This window comes from Onychostruthus taczanowskii, unplaced genomic scaffold, assembly GCF_017590055.1.
Source record: "Onychostruthus taczanowskii isolate IOZ18803 unplaced genomic scaffold, ASM1759005v1 scaffold98, whole genome shotgun sequence".
Classification (NCBI taxonomy): Eukaryota; Metazoa; Chordata; class Aves; order Passeriformes; family Passeridae; genus Onychostruthus; species Onychostruthus taczanowskii.
Window position 1 is genome coordinate 1530974 of NW_024507879.1, and position 13540 is coordinate 1544513.

General features: G+C 47.6%; 2 protein-coding genes across 2 annotated transcripts in view; both read left to right on the forward strand.

Moving 5' to 3' along the window:
- The first annotated feature begins 10482 nt into the window (after positions 1–10482).
- SRGN (serglycin) lies at positions 10483–13022 on the forward strand. Its single transcript, XM_041427242.1, has 3 exons — positions 10483–10607; positions 12398–12545; positions 12702–13022. Exons 1-3 carry the CDS (start codon positions 10517–10519, stop codon positions 12913–12915), a joined length of 453 nt encoding a protein of 150 aa, XP_041283176.1. The 5' UTR covers positions 10483–10516; the 3' UTR covers positions 12916–13022.
- Positions 13023–13363: 341 nt separating this feature from the next.
- VPS26A (VPS26, retromer complex component A) overlaps positions 13364–13540 on the forward strand; it is an 11645-nt gene continuing 11468 nt past the window's right edge. The window contains exon 1 of the mRNA XM_041427229.1: positions 13364–13525. Coding sequence (XP_041283163.1) covers positions 13523–13525 — 3 coding nt within the window. The 5' untranslated portion in view covers positions 13364–13522. The remainder of the gene's footprint in view (positions 13526–13540) is intronic.

Consider the following 13540-nt stretch of genomic DNA (forward strand, 5'->3'; position numbering starts at 1 on the left):
TCTTCAGAGTCCTTGGAATTCTGTTTCCTGTGTCTTACTAAGATACAATACGTGTTTTAACTTTGGCCAAAGTAAGTAGTTGCAAACGTGTTTCCATATGAGTGTCTTTGTTAAAAACATGAGCAGTTGTAGTGCCAGAAGCCAGAGCAAAAACCCAGCAGGTGGGAGGAGATACTCTGCTCTTAACACACCGTAGAGCACTCACGGATGCTGTGCTCTAGTGCTGCAGACATTTGCCTAACACAGCTTGATGCCACGGCTGGCTTCTTACTCTGGGCTGCTGAGGGAGCCCAGGTGCTGTTTGAGCAGGAGCTGCACCTGGGAGCTCTCTGAAGCTGTTAGAGATGAAATACAGGATATACATGCCTGAATATACATGTATGAAATACAGGCAGAGCACACGGTCCAGCTGCAGAGCAGGAGATGATGCCAGAGCCTCCAGGGGACACGGGGCAGGTGGAGGGACAGTGTGACTGTGCAGTAGTGCACTGGCAGTCCTGTCACTGACGTGGTGACAGGGTGGGAAGATGTTCACAGCACTAGAGGCCGTTGAAGGAATGTGAAAACAGCTGGATGCTTCTGGAGGTTGAAGGGGAGGAAACATCACATTTGCTTAAAGGGTGTGTGGGGAAAGCATGTACATCTGAAATGTATGGTAAAAATCTCTTCTGCAGAGAATTCTGCAGGCTAGACACATGGGGCAGGTGGAGGGACAGTGTGACTGTGCAGTAGTGCACTGGCAGTCCTGTCACTGACGTGGTGACAGGGTGGGAAGATGTTCACAGCACTAGAGGCCGTTGAAGGAATGTGAAAACAGCTGGATGCTTCTGGAGGTTGAAGGGGAGGAAACATCACATTTGCTTAAAGGGTGTGTGGGGAAAGCATGTACATCTGAAATGTATGGTAAAAATCTCTTCTGCAGAGAATTCTGCAGGCTAGACTGCTAACCACAAACAAATAGGCCAACAAAAAATGGGTGCTGGAAATGAACAATGAGTAACAAATCTCAAAATGAGACCAGCTACTTGTGTGCCTGTAGAGGCAGGGAGAGAGTGAGTGCACGTGCCTGTGTGTGTTTTTTCTGTTCTACTAAATAGTTGTCTAGTCAGCCTCTAGGAGTTTCATTTCTGCAGTCAGATCTTTAATTCAGATTTTCCTGTGGCCTGAAAGTAAGACAGCCCTAGTTTCTCAGTGAAACATTTCTCAGCAGGCTCTATTGCACATTGTTTTTGTCTGATTTCAGTTAAAGCTAGTGTGCACTTTTACCACAAACAAAAAGATTAAATTTTTTTTCTACTAACTTTGGTTTCATATTGAGGTAGAAGGCAGCAATATGTTTGGAGTAGTTGTTTGGGGTTTTTTCCTTCTATACTTTTTGAGCAAATTTTGTAGAGCATCATCATTAGTTTTCTTGTAATTCAGAGGAGGATAGTTTGTGGGCTATCCTAGCAAAAAAAAATACTCTTCCCCCCCCCCTTCAAATACTGGTCTGAAATAAGTGTGAAGAATTACCTGCAGGTAACTGCAAAGCTGAATGAAGTGTGGGTGATGTATCCTTTTAAATAATTTGATGTATCCATTTTCACATCATCAGGTGTGCAGAGAAACACCGTGAATCCACTAAAACCCCAGTGAGAGCTCAGCAGACAGGTAGGAGTAGGTTCAGAGTTAAGAAGGTCTGATTTAAGAAGAATCAGAGCTTTTTCAGCACAATCAGCGTGATTGGCACTGTGGCTTGGAGAGCTCTTTCCCCTGAAGATACCCAGAACGCTTTGGCTTTCCAACTTTTTAAAAAAATATATTTCATATAAATGCATATGAAGTTACAGAAAGCAATTATGTCAGTTCATCTCCTAGACTAAATGTTCAAGGCTTCTGCCAGCTAATTATATTTTATTATTAGAGACTGCATCGTGCCAGATGCTCAGCACAAAGTACTATGCTGTGCTTCTTTTAAGGCATATCTTTTTAAGAAGACCCTGTGAATAATTCCTGTTTGTTCAATGATTTGAGAGAATGAACTTATGTAAGATTCTGTATTTAGTTAAAAAAAAAAAAAAAGGAGGTGGGGAGCTTGTTGGATTAGGCAGCAAAGCTCCCTTCAGGAATGTTGAGTTTTAACTGTAAAGTATGTGTGAGGTCAGGCATTTATTTCAAAGATTAATTGAAGATTAGGTTCCTGTGAACTCTGTTTAACCTGCATTCTATTCCTTTCTGTACAGCAAAAACGTCTTACAACTGAAACCTCCTTTTTGTTGTTCTACTAGTTTTTTCTCCTTAGCCAGCATAAAGCAGCGAGATTTACAAGAAGTCCAAGTTTCTGCAGAATTCCTGTCAAGTGTGAGATCAGAGCTATAACCTCAGTGTACTTCTTCAAATAGCATGCAGCACTCATGAGAACTGATTTGGTTTGATTCAAACCAGTTTGGGTTTCATTGAAGCACTTAATTCTTATGCAGGCTAGAGATACGGTAGGTGTCATGAAATGGAGTGATGGGCACGGTTGTGCTGTGCTTCAGTGTTTTGTGAGAGAAAGGAACCAGTGCCATGTGTTGTCTCCTACAAGGCTGTCAGAGCTCCCTTTGTGTCTGCTTTCTGGAGGAGAGCAGCAGGAGCTGCCTGCTGTGACCTCTGTTGCTCTTAAGGCATCTGAAGCAGGGGCAGTGGGCAGCATTCTGCCAGCCCTCAGCACTTCCCCTTAGCGCAGGAAGGCAGGTCTCCTGTGATGCAAGTGTGGTGCCGCTCGCTGCCTCCGTGTGGCCGAAGCTCCCGGGCTGCTTGGCTTCGTTTGTGCTTCCAAAGCTCCCTCCTGGGGAGGTTTGGTCCTGCACTGTGAGCACACGAGGTGTCAGTGTGATGGTGCTTCCACTTCCAGAAATACTGTGGAAGCCTTGACTCCAGACAAGGAGAAACCCCAGTGATGTTGTGAGCGTGTGGCTTTACCCATCTTGCTTTCGTTTGGGGTTCCCTTTTCGCTCAGCACCGAGAGAGCAAAGATGGCCTTTACTTGTGTGTTTCTATAAAAAGCCCGAGACAGTTGGTGTTTCCTGGATGTTTTCTGTGGAACTGCTCATTGTAAGATGCCCAGATGTGGTGCTGCAAAGGAGGATGTAGCTGGTCTGGCAGCTCATGAGGCAAACCCTTCTGCAGTGCTGAAATTACAGAACTAAAGACTGTTACCATAAAGCCAAGTGCATAAAGTTGTGGTGAGAAGCGTTTGTCAACTTGCTTTCCTCTTCTATTGCAACATCTATGGCTGTTTTAGAGCTTGCTACAAATGATTAATTTTTAGTTTGAAAAGTGCTTTTACGTACTTCCTAGGAACTCTGTCCAAAGTGCCTCCTAGTGCTGTTTCATTTTGCAGTTTGGTGGTTTCTAACTCCTCCTTGTCACGGGTAGGTGCAAAAATAGTGGTTTCCTGACAACAACTAATTGCCTGGCTGCCTTTTTTCCAAAACCATTGTTTGGCTGTGCCTTTGCAGCTGAAGAGCCAGGCAGGCTGTTGGGATATGAAACACAGCACCTTTGGAAAATGTGTTGCATTCATTCAGAAGAGAAAATGTCTGTGATACTGACTGTTTGTTTGGGGAGAGTGACTGAGAAAGTGGTTCCTTAACACCAATGGTTTTAACAATTTGGGTGTTTATAGCAATATTTTAAATATTTAGTTCTTGAGTTTTGGGCATCTAGTGTGCATAGAATACAGCAAAGTCTTTTTACATGCTCATTGTTGCTGTGAAAGAAATTTTCTAATTGGCATTGGACCAGGATGCAAGGATTTCTCTGTGTGTGTTTTTAAATGCAATTTTCTGCAGAAACAAAGAGGAATTGGATGAGTGATCAGTGAAAGACTGGGATAAGCATGTGATGAGTGAGCTGGTGTGAGTCTCTGAATACTGTAAGAGGAGTACAAAGTGCTTGTGTCAGAGTTATTCTGAGGTCTGTGGGTGAAATGCATTTTTTTTCAAAAAAAAAGGAATGAACAAGTTGATTTTCTGCATACTTAAGTTGTCTTGGAATGGAGCAAGAGCAAAAAGTTCCCAGGGAGAGTCTCAAACCACTCTGAGGCCATCTCTGGATTGCCAGTGGATTCAGGTAACACCAGAGGATTTTCACAGCAGCCCATGAGAGAATGCAGTCAGGTGGGCCCAGAGCCTCCTCCCACCTGAATTCCAGGACTTTTTAAATAACAGAGGTAGTGATGAATCATTAGAAGTGATTTCTAGTGTAGACAAGGAGACAGAAATTGAGATACTGCATTGTGCCAGCATATGGTCTGCAGACAAGGAGGTGACAAAAAACAAACATAATCCCCTGCTAGTAAAGTTTATTTTGAAATCAAATATTTGCCAATGGCTTGTGCATGACACCTGATAAGTATCAGACACTGCTATCCATCTTGCCTGTCCACATCTGGAACTTTTTGCAAATAGGTGTCAAACACTTTTTAATGTCTCCATGTGCTTTGCCTTGATGTTTTCATATGGTACTGAGCTGCCAAGTTACATAGGGCTCATGGAAAAATTTTGCTTCTCTCTGCAAAGGTACAAGGTATTGCAAGTGCAAGAGTCTTGAGACTCTCACCTCCCTGGCCAGCCTGTCCTGGCCTCCCTGCTGCACCCTTTGCTGGAAGTGTTGCATGAAGTGAATCTTGCCCCAGGCTTCAGCTTTCCCTGCAACTGACCCCTGAGTCCTTGAAGTAAGAAAAGGCAAAAAAATATTTTTTCTTAGTTAATTCAAATGATGTTTTCCAAAGAGATCATCTTGCTCATCTTGAAAGGGGGCAGAGCAGCTTTGTCAGCACTGCAGTTTCTGAACCTGAGGAACAGCAGTTTGGGGCCTGTTGCTTCGTGCTGCAGCAGCATCCACCCAGAGAGCACAGAGCAGATCCTTCAGAAGGAGCTTGGAGGCCTGGGGAGTGCCAGTCCTGCTGGGAGAGGCTCCTGTGGCAGAGCTGATTTTCCTGCTTTTCCTCATTTTTCTCTTCTGTCACATTTCGAAGTGAAAGGATGCTTCTACTAAATCAAATGTGCTTAAAACTAGCTAAGGAATGCCTAGCTCCTTTGGTTGATAGGAAAAAAATACTGTTCTCTTTAATGTAAACATAAATTCACCTCTTTCCCCAGTGATTCAGTGAAGATCACAAAGCTACAGCTCCAGGCTGGTTACCTGGAGCCCAAACACCAGCTCTGCTCCACTTTACACACAGGATGGGAGCACTAGGTCTGGTTCATGGGGAGACCTCCACAGGAGAATCACTGCACTTGTGCAGGCAGTGGAGGCAAGGTGAGCTGCTTGGTGTGGATCTATGGGCAAGAACCCAAGGCTGACAAAAAGCATCTAAAAGCTGCTGGGTGGCTCACTCGTGTGAGACTGTCCTGTGCTGGAGTAACCACCTGATGGAAAAATAGCTGTGCCTAATTCCTGGGTAGCTGGGCTTGAACCAGTAACATGCAGCAACACCAGTTGGTTCACAGTGAAAACACATTCCCTGACAAGCACTGCAGGAACAGGGCACCAGGCTTTGCTTTGAAAATGTCTCTGTGCCACCATCCTTTTTTCCCTTATTAATTCATTCTGGGTTTAGGGGCATCTTCCCAACAAATCCTGTGTGATCCCTTGCTCCAGTGTGCAGGTCCTGCTTGCACTGAGGGCTGCTGCTGCTCTGGATGGAGTTTTAAAGGACAGTCAGCTGCTGAAATTGCCTCCCTAATCAGTAACCAGAGCTTGGCTGCTGTGTCGTGTCTTACCAAGCTGTTGCTTTTAAACTGTAGACCTAAATTGCCAGCCAAAACCTTCTGCTGCACTGTGCTCCAGCAGGTTCCACACTCAGAATCAGCACTCCCAGCAGCAAGGAAAGCTGCTTTTTCCACCTGAAGGACAGGCCTGTTGCTTGGTTAACGTTTCTGGGAGAGAGGGGAGATTGCTGATGGGGAAAGGTCGTTGGCAGCTTCCTGTCTGTCAGCAGCTGTGCTCAATTTTGATGCAGCTGTGGCTTTCCAGCAAAGATCTCCCCCTGCACTTGTTGACCTTCACCATGGGAAGAAAGAAGGAGTTGTTCTTCTGTGAGATCTAGATGGCAGTGAGTGCCTGATTTCTACGTGATAAATTTCCTCAGTGCTTTCTTACAAGATCCAAATCTTATCTGCAAGGCCCAGGCCCTGATGCTGCCCTCAGAGGAGAGAGGTGGTGGCACGAGAGGCCGAGGGATGCTCGGGGTGCAGGGGTGAGCACGGCTCAGGTGCTGAGCTCAGATGTGACCCAGGTTAAGAATTAATTTTTACTCAGGGCTGGATTTAGAATTCCCCCCAGCTGGACCCAAACATCTCTCTCAGGGTTGCCAGCTCTTTGCTCTTTTGAAGAGGAGAGATTTTTGCTTTCAGTCCCCAAAGGTTGGTTGGTTGAACATGAGCTGGTGGCAAAAGGCATCCTTAAACTTAGCTGGACTGCCTGCCTGGAGGGGAGCTCACTTCTGAAGGGCATCAAGGGTGATTTTGGGCATTTAATAGGGCAGCTCATGGGGACTCCTGAGATGGACCAGTGTGCTCAGGGCCTGTTGGATATCCAGGTCTCATGAATCTCATCCCACTTCAGCAGTGAGTGTCGGGGAGGAAAACTGTTCTGCCTTCCCAAAAGTCAAGATGGGCAAAACAAATGCTCCTTGCGTTGAACCCAGCTGCCATTCAGACATTCTCCCCTGTTTTTTTTCTGTTGCCATCATTCTCTCTTCGCTCTTGTTTCCAGCTCTGCTTGTAACATATGTAGCCTTTTCTGTACCAGGTGCTCCCCAGAGCAGTGACCTGTAAAAAATATGTATTTCTACTTTCTCAGCAGAGCAAATAAAGAGCTGAGCATCACAGGCAGGGCCCAGCACTTCAGGAACCCCCCCAGCTTCAGCTGTCTGCTGGCTTTGCTGCTCCATGAGTGGGGATGAGTGTTTGGGGGGTGCAGGGGTCAGCCTGGATTCCCATGGAAGCCAGGGCCGAGCTCCTGTCAGCTAAGGCAGGGGAAAACCTGACCCTGAGAGCAGAGCTACCCCACAGCAGTTAGGGTTTATCTGATTTCTGAGCAGTTGTCAATCAGAAATTTCTTTATCAGGACCCTGCCTGGACAGATAGTGCCTTGCCTTCGAGCCTCCCTGATAAGCAGCAGGACTGGGGTGCCCCTCCACCCATGGGAGTCCATCTGTCCATCTGGCTCCTGTCAGGAACACAGGCTGCAAAGTAAACCTGCGCTGCCTGCTGAGGAAAAGCAGCAGGGGGAGTGGCCTGACAGTGCTATGCCATTGTACTCCTCTGGGCCAGTCTGCTCCCTCAGCATTGACCTGGGCTCAAGCAGAGAAGGGGTTATGTCCAATGAATTGGCTGAAACACCCCCGTGATGCCCCTCTGGGCTCCTGCTGGGATTTCCTTTGGCCCCATATTCTGCCCCCGTCAGCAGAGCAGATGTCCTTGTGCCAGGCACTCCTGCAGGGTCGTCCACATCCAGTGATGTTATAAGTTAGTGATTACTCCTGAGCCAGCTGGGAGATCCAACAGCCCTGAAAGTTACTACTAAGGAGCAGTTCCACACTTTATTGTAGTTTAAGACTACTCCCACATTTTTCAGGCACATAATGGAAAGTATTGGGTGTCTGCTCAGAGGTCTGGGTGCACAGTGTCAGGGCAGCCTTCTCCCCTCTCCCCAAATTAATGCCTTACAAAAATGCAAAGCAAGAGCTTTGCAGGTTAAGAAATCTGTGATTTGAAAATAATGGCAGCACTTCAGTGCAGGAGCTGTAAGCAAGGCTCCAGGAGCAAACTGTGCTCTCAAATACATGCTCATTTATTTGCTTTTTTGTAGGCCTGTTCTGTTGGGATATTTAATCTTTCAGTTTGCATACACAGGATCTAGGCAGGAAGAACATCATCCTATGAATCTTTCTCACAGTTTATAGAAGGCAAATTTTAGGTAGCTGACCTTGGTATGGTGACTGAGCTCTCCTCTGTGGATTAAAAATATTTAACTTCAAATCCTTTTTCTCTTAAACTCTGATAGTCATGCCATGGCACGTTTCAAGGTTAGTGCTCCAATATAGTTTAGCTCATGTGCTGTTCTCTGTTTAAAAAATAAAGTTTGTTAACTTTCAGCAGTTTGTGGCCTCTAGCCCAAGATGAGATTTTCTCAAATTAGATCTGATTATTTTCATTCCATGTCTTCAGTGGTTTACAGACAGTGCTCCTTGGGCATCCCATGGCACTGCACAAAGGGCATGCTTTACTTTTAGCTCCTGCACATCCCAGATTGTTTCAGATCCAGGTCTCCAATCACTGCTGTGTTTGTAGGAAGGTGGAAAACTCTTTACTTGCCAAGCACAGTGGGGTGTGGGCACCAGCAGAGCGGAGCAGGGCAGGAGATGGGCACAGGCTGACCCCCCCTGCAGGCTTCAGGGCCCTGTTACACAGATGAACAGGGGTGAAAGGGGTGAAACATTTGCTTTGGACTTCCCACAGCTACCAATTATAAAGCGATATCATTTCCTGAGGCGTGCTGCAGACACAGAAAAAAATAGCAAAACTGTGTGGCAAAACTGCTGCCAGTGCCAGTTCCCCCATCAGCTGATGGTACAAGACAGATAACTTGAGATCTCCCTCCAGATACAGGGAATTTGCAGCTCCCCTGCCCACAGCAGCTCCCCCAGCTGCTGCAGAATTCCCACTTGCCCATGACCGTGCCCACGGGTGGGCATCACTCTGGCTGCATCCCATGGGGCTTCCAGCGCCATGGTGGAAAATGCCCTGGGCTGGTGGAAAGGGCAAAAATAGCCAGTGGAGTTCTGCTTTCTCACAGGGGGGTTGTTTGTGGCCAGAGGAGGGGTGGAACGGGGCAGCGTGTACCCGTGATCAGTGGAAAGCGAGAGGTGCTACTGCAGGGATGGCTTCCACAGCCTCAGCAAGTGGGGGCTGAGCATCTCCCTGCCCTGTTTGCCCAGCTCCCAGTTGATGCTGAGCACTGCCTTAAACGAGAAGAGAAGAGAAGAAAAAAGAAAAGAGAAAAGAGAAAAAAGAAAAAAAAAAAGAGAAAAGAAAAGTGAAAGGAAAAGCTGATGCTAAAAAGACAAAGTAGAAATGAGGTTAGTAATAAAAACTACTGCACACAAGTACTTCTAAAAAAGAAAAGAAAAGTGAAAGGAAAAGCTGATGCTAAAAAGACAAAGTAGAAATGAGGTTAGTAATAAAAACTACTGCACACAAGTACTTCTGCACCTGCTTGGTTTGAGTCTCTTATTTTTCCCGTGCCAGAGAAAAAACCCCATGTGCAAGGGCTCATAGAGCTGAACATGCAATCCCTCAGTCCAGTAAATCCCAGCCTGGAGAGGGGAGGGAGCTGCTGGAGTCTTTTCTGCTGCTTTGTGGGGTTTTGGTGGAACACCATGCCCTAGGGAAAGCCACTGCTCAGCCCAGATCCCCACTGGGGGCCTCTGTGGACTTTCCACCACATAAAAATAGATTTACCACAGACAACTTGCACTATCAGCCCCAGGACCGACAAGGTTCTGCAGCACGTCAGGCCCACACGTCAGTGCCCCAGTTAATCCAGCAGCACTCTGTGCGAGTGAGAAAAACCTCCACTGCTTTGATAACCTCCTTGTTTGTCATTTCTTCTGAAGTGAACTCAAGCCTGCTTTAATCACAGCCAAAAGGCAAGCAAAAGGTATGAGCTAGCTGAAAGGGAGCTTCTATTTTTCTGTCTATATAAGAGCTTTCATGGCTTTTCAGATGTGTACCTTGTGGAGCCACATGTGATCCAAACCCACAAAAGCCACATTCCCTGGGGCATTTGCACCACACAGTGATGATCTGGCCAAGCAAATTGCCTGTGCTCTTCCAGAAGGAGTTGATATGTTTCTACCAGAATATATTAACTAACTTAATAAACTTTTTTCCACTTCTACTGCAAATATCTATGATTCTGCTTTCAAAAAAACCCCCAAGCCTGGCATGAGATAATTTACTTACTTCTGTGGGAAAAGATGATTCCCCAGCTGGTGAAACATGTACTGACTGCGAGTAGCTGGCTTCTAACCCATCTGGTGGACTAGTGAGGGCTTGAGTTGTATTTTTGTATTGCCAGTGCCAATACAAAAATGCAGTTGACCAAAAATCAGGGAGCATCAAGCACTGCTTTTTCACTCTGGAGCCCTCTCAGCACTGGGCAGAGGCTGGGTGGGATGTGTGCCTTGACCACGGGCTGCTGGCAGCACCACCTTCATTCCAGCTCGTGGGTCCTGGGTCCGCTTTCCTCCTTGGGCAAAACAGGAGATGAAGGCAAGGAACTTTTAATTTGGACTGATGGAGGCAGGAAGGCCACAGTGCTGGGCTTTTCTGTTCGCGCCTCGCTCCCGTCAATCAGGAAGCGGTGACGCAGGTTATGGGTTGGGTTTGAGGTTTTGGAAACTTTTTCTAAAAGTCCATCTCCTGGCTGCGTCTTATTCGTGCAGCGTGACGCCGTGGTGGAGGCTGGTTGGAGCAGAGGGATGCCGGCCAAGATGCAGCTCCTTATCAGATGTAACGGGAGGATTTTCCTGGCTGTTTGTTTAATCCTCTTTGTGGGGTACACGGCACAAGGTAAAACGGGGCGGTTGTTCCCGCGGTAATCCTCTTTCTGGGCTATGCAGTGGAGGCCAAGTCAGCAGCCTCCAAATTTTACAAACTGGCCTTCTTTTGGGGGTAATGACATCTACTCAGAAAGTCTTTTTGCTAATGTTTCTTTTTCTGGGGAGGGGGGGGGGGGGGGGGGGGGCGCTGGCAAGAAAATGTGCTTTTTGCAATTGGAGCATTTCAGTTTTTCAGAAAAGACTTCATAAAATATGTTGCTGCACGTGTGTATGTTTTCAGTCCATGTATCTCAATATATATTTTCCTAAATGTCCCTTTCATAGTGGTTACTGCTGTTACTCAGTTGTGAGTTACAGACATAGTGTGTAACAGTTCCCATGTCATAACTCCTATGGTCTGCATTTTGGGGGCAGCAGGAAAGGAAACTAGTTGTAAGTATGAGGAAACCAAACGGTTTATTCCGTAAAACATTGCAACACGCACCACGAAAATGACAAAAGGGAAATAGTGATTCATGATGCCCTGCCCCATGGATTTGTTTCTTGTGAGAGAAAAACTGCTCTTCAAGCATGTAGAGTATAATTTATCCACCAGCCAAAGCTGTGGTAGTGATAGGCTCTCAATATGCATTACTACTCTGAGGCTGATCTTTGAGGGATTATAGGCTGCTTGCTCTGTGTTGCTTATTTGCAAATTTTTCAGCTGCAGCTGTTTATTTTGTTGCCACTGTTATTATTAAAAACCTTCTTAATAACAGGCGAGGAGAAGAAAATAAGTATGAAAAAGGAATATAACTGTAGAAGCAGCAGGAAATTACACCCGTGAGATCTTTTCTCTTTTGCAGAAGAGTGTAGGAGGTAGCTGAAAGTCATCCAGTACATTGTGGAAATATATAGGGCAATAGAGAAGTGTAATTACGGGAAGATATTCCCAGGAAACGGAGAAAAAAATAGATAAAATGCCAACAGGTTGAGAATGCACCAGGAGGTTTCTGAACAAATTAATTACATGAGACCAGGAGGAAGGATGAAATGTCACTGCTCCTATCTTTATTATGTGATCGTTATTTTGTCATTTTGGTATTTCTTGAAGACCCACATTTCCAGTGACAGCCCCAAGCAGGTACCTGGGGAGCACCAGAACTGAAAACCTGTGTTTACAAAACCTTGTTGTGTCTAGGAGACACCTGAACTGTCTCACCTCTGGCAAGTGCTCCCAGAGCCTCCATAAACCCCAAACCTGCTCCCGTGGCACAGCCTGAGTTTCTCAGGTCCCCACCAAAACTCAGCCTGTTGAACTCGAAGGGGCAGAGCTGGAGCCAACGGAGGAAGGAGAGCACAGGAGGCAGCTCTCTGCTGGATGCCTTGCCCCCAGAGCTTTTCACATTATTTTCACATACCTCCACCTCCAAGGAGAGCTGCAGGAGGCTGAGCCCCCAGGTCCCCCACGGCTGTGCCATACTGTGAGCTGGGGATGAGCCTTGCTGTGACAGCAGTGCTTTGCCATGGACTTCCTGGTGCTGTGTGTGAGGGGATTCCCTGGGATTTTTCATGGACTTCCTGGTGCCGTGTGCGAGATGTGCCTGATGTCTCTGATGGCAAAAATGTCACTTAGGATGTCAGTAGCCATTTTAGAAAAAAGTCTTCAGGGTTACTTTACTTTTCCGGACGTTGAGCAATCAGGGCCACGCAAATTACTGTCATCTGCTCCTTTAAGCCTTATTAGGTGCTGCTAAAGTTCACAGGACCTGGTGAATGATGTCCTGGTCCTCGTGGACAATGTGTGGCTCATTCCATCAGGTGCTCCGATGCAGAGGGCGAGGTACAAGAGGGTGAGGTGCCGGCCTGATGCCTGGTCTGCCAACTGCATTGAAGAGAAGGGGCCCTGGTTTTACATGCCCTCTGGTGGGGCCAACAGGATCCTTCCTCCCATGGCAGACCCGTCCTTGTGAGTTCATTTGCTGTGTGCTTGTCATTAATGCCAGCACCCCAAAATGTATTATTCCTGCCTCGACAGTCCCGTCACAGCGTGGCTCGCCCACGGTAATGTGAGGCTTTGATGTGTTCTTCATCTGAGAGAGAAAATTGCCACTCTGCCTTTCAGGATGAAGAGATATCAGGAGCTGGGTGACATATTCCCTCTCTCGGATGAGGATGCCGGCTCTGGGTCCAATACCATGGTGGAAGCGGAGCCAGCCTCCGGGTCGGGGCTCGGTGACAATGACAGCTTCTCTGAGGGGAAGCTGCCTGTCTTCCTGGAGAGCCTGCGAGGCAGCGAGCTGAAGGAAAAGCTGTCGGAGGAGGATTTGTTCCTCTAGGGCTGGAGACATCGTCCTCATGTGCCGCTCCCTCGCCTCTTCCCCAGAGCCTGACCCAACAGCCATGAAACGGTTTTAAACCAGCATCAATAAAAACTCTGCCTTAAGATCTTTCCTGCTTTCGCTTACTAAAAGCATTGTTGTTCGGTCTGAACTGCCTTTTTATGTGTGTGCGTGCAGCAGCCATTCCAGTGAGGGGAACAGCAGTGATGGGTGCACAGCCGGCTCTGCGGGAAAGTCATCGTGCTCTGAGGGGAAAAATTCCAACCCTTTGTGCGCTGGGAGCCGCCTGCACTTTTACAGCAGCCGGCCAATCTCGTGTCCCGAAAAAGAGCGCGAAGTCCTGCCGAAAGGAAAGCTTCATTACCGCACTGATTTCCTGAGGGGACCCCACAGCGCTGCCGCCTCCCGGCCGCCAGGCGGCGCCCTCCCGGCCCGGGCAGGGAGCTGGAGGGGCGGTCACGTGCGGCGGGGCGTGGTCCCGGCGCGGAGGGTGGGCGTGGCCTGGGGGGAACCCGTAAGGTCACATGACCAGGGGCGCGCGGCCGGGGGCGGCTGGTGTTGGTGCGCGCGGGGCCGGTGTCGGGCCGCGGAGGGGGCGCGTACCATGGTGAGTGCGGGGGGG

Bases quoted from the DNA above. Each gene is read 5' to 3' on its own strand.
- SRGN (XM_041427242.1), top strand. From the start codon at position 10,517: ATGCCGGCCAAGATGCAGCTCCTTATCAGATGTAACGGGAGGATTTTC. The intron at 10,608-12,397 runs GTAAAACGGGGC...TCATTCCATCAG, and splicing joins TGTGGGGTACACGGCACAAG to GTGCTCCGATGCAGAGGGCG. The intron at 12,546-12,701 runs GTGAGTTCATTT...TCTGCCTTTCAG, and splicing joins CCCATGGCAGACCCGTCCTT to GATGAAGAGATATCAGGAGC.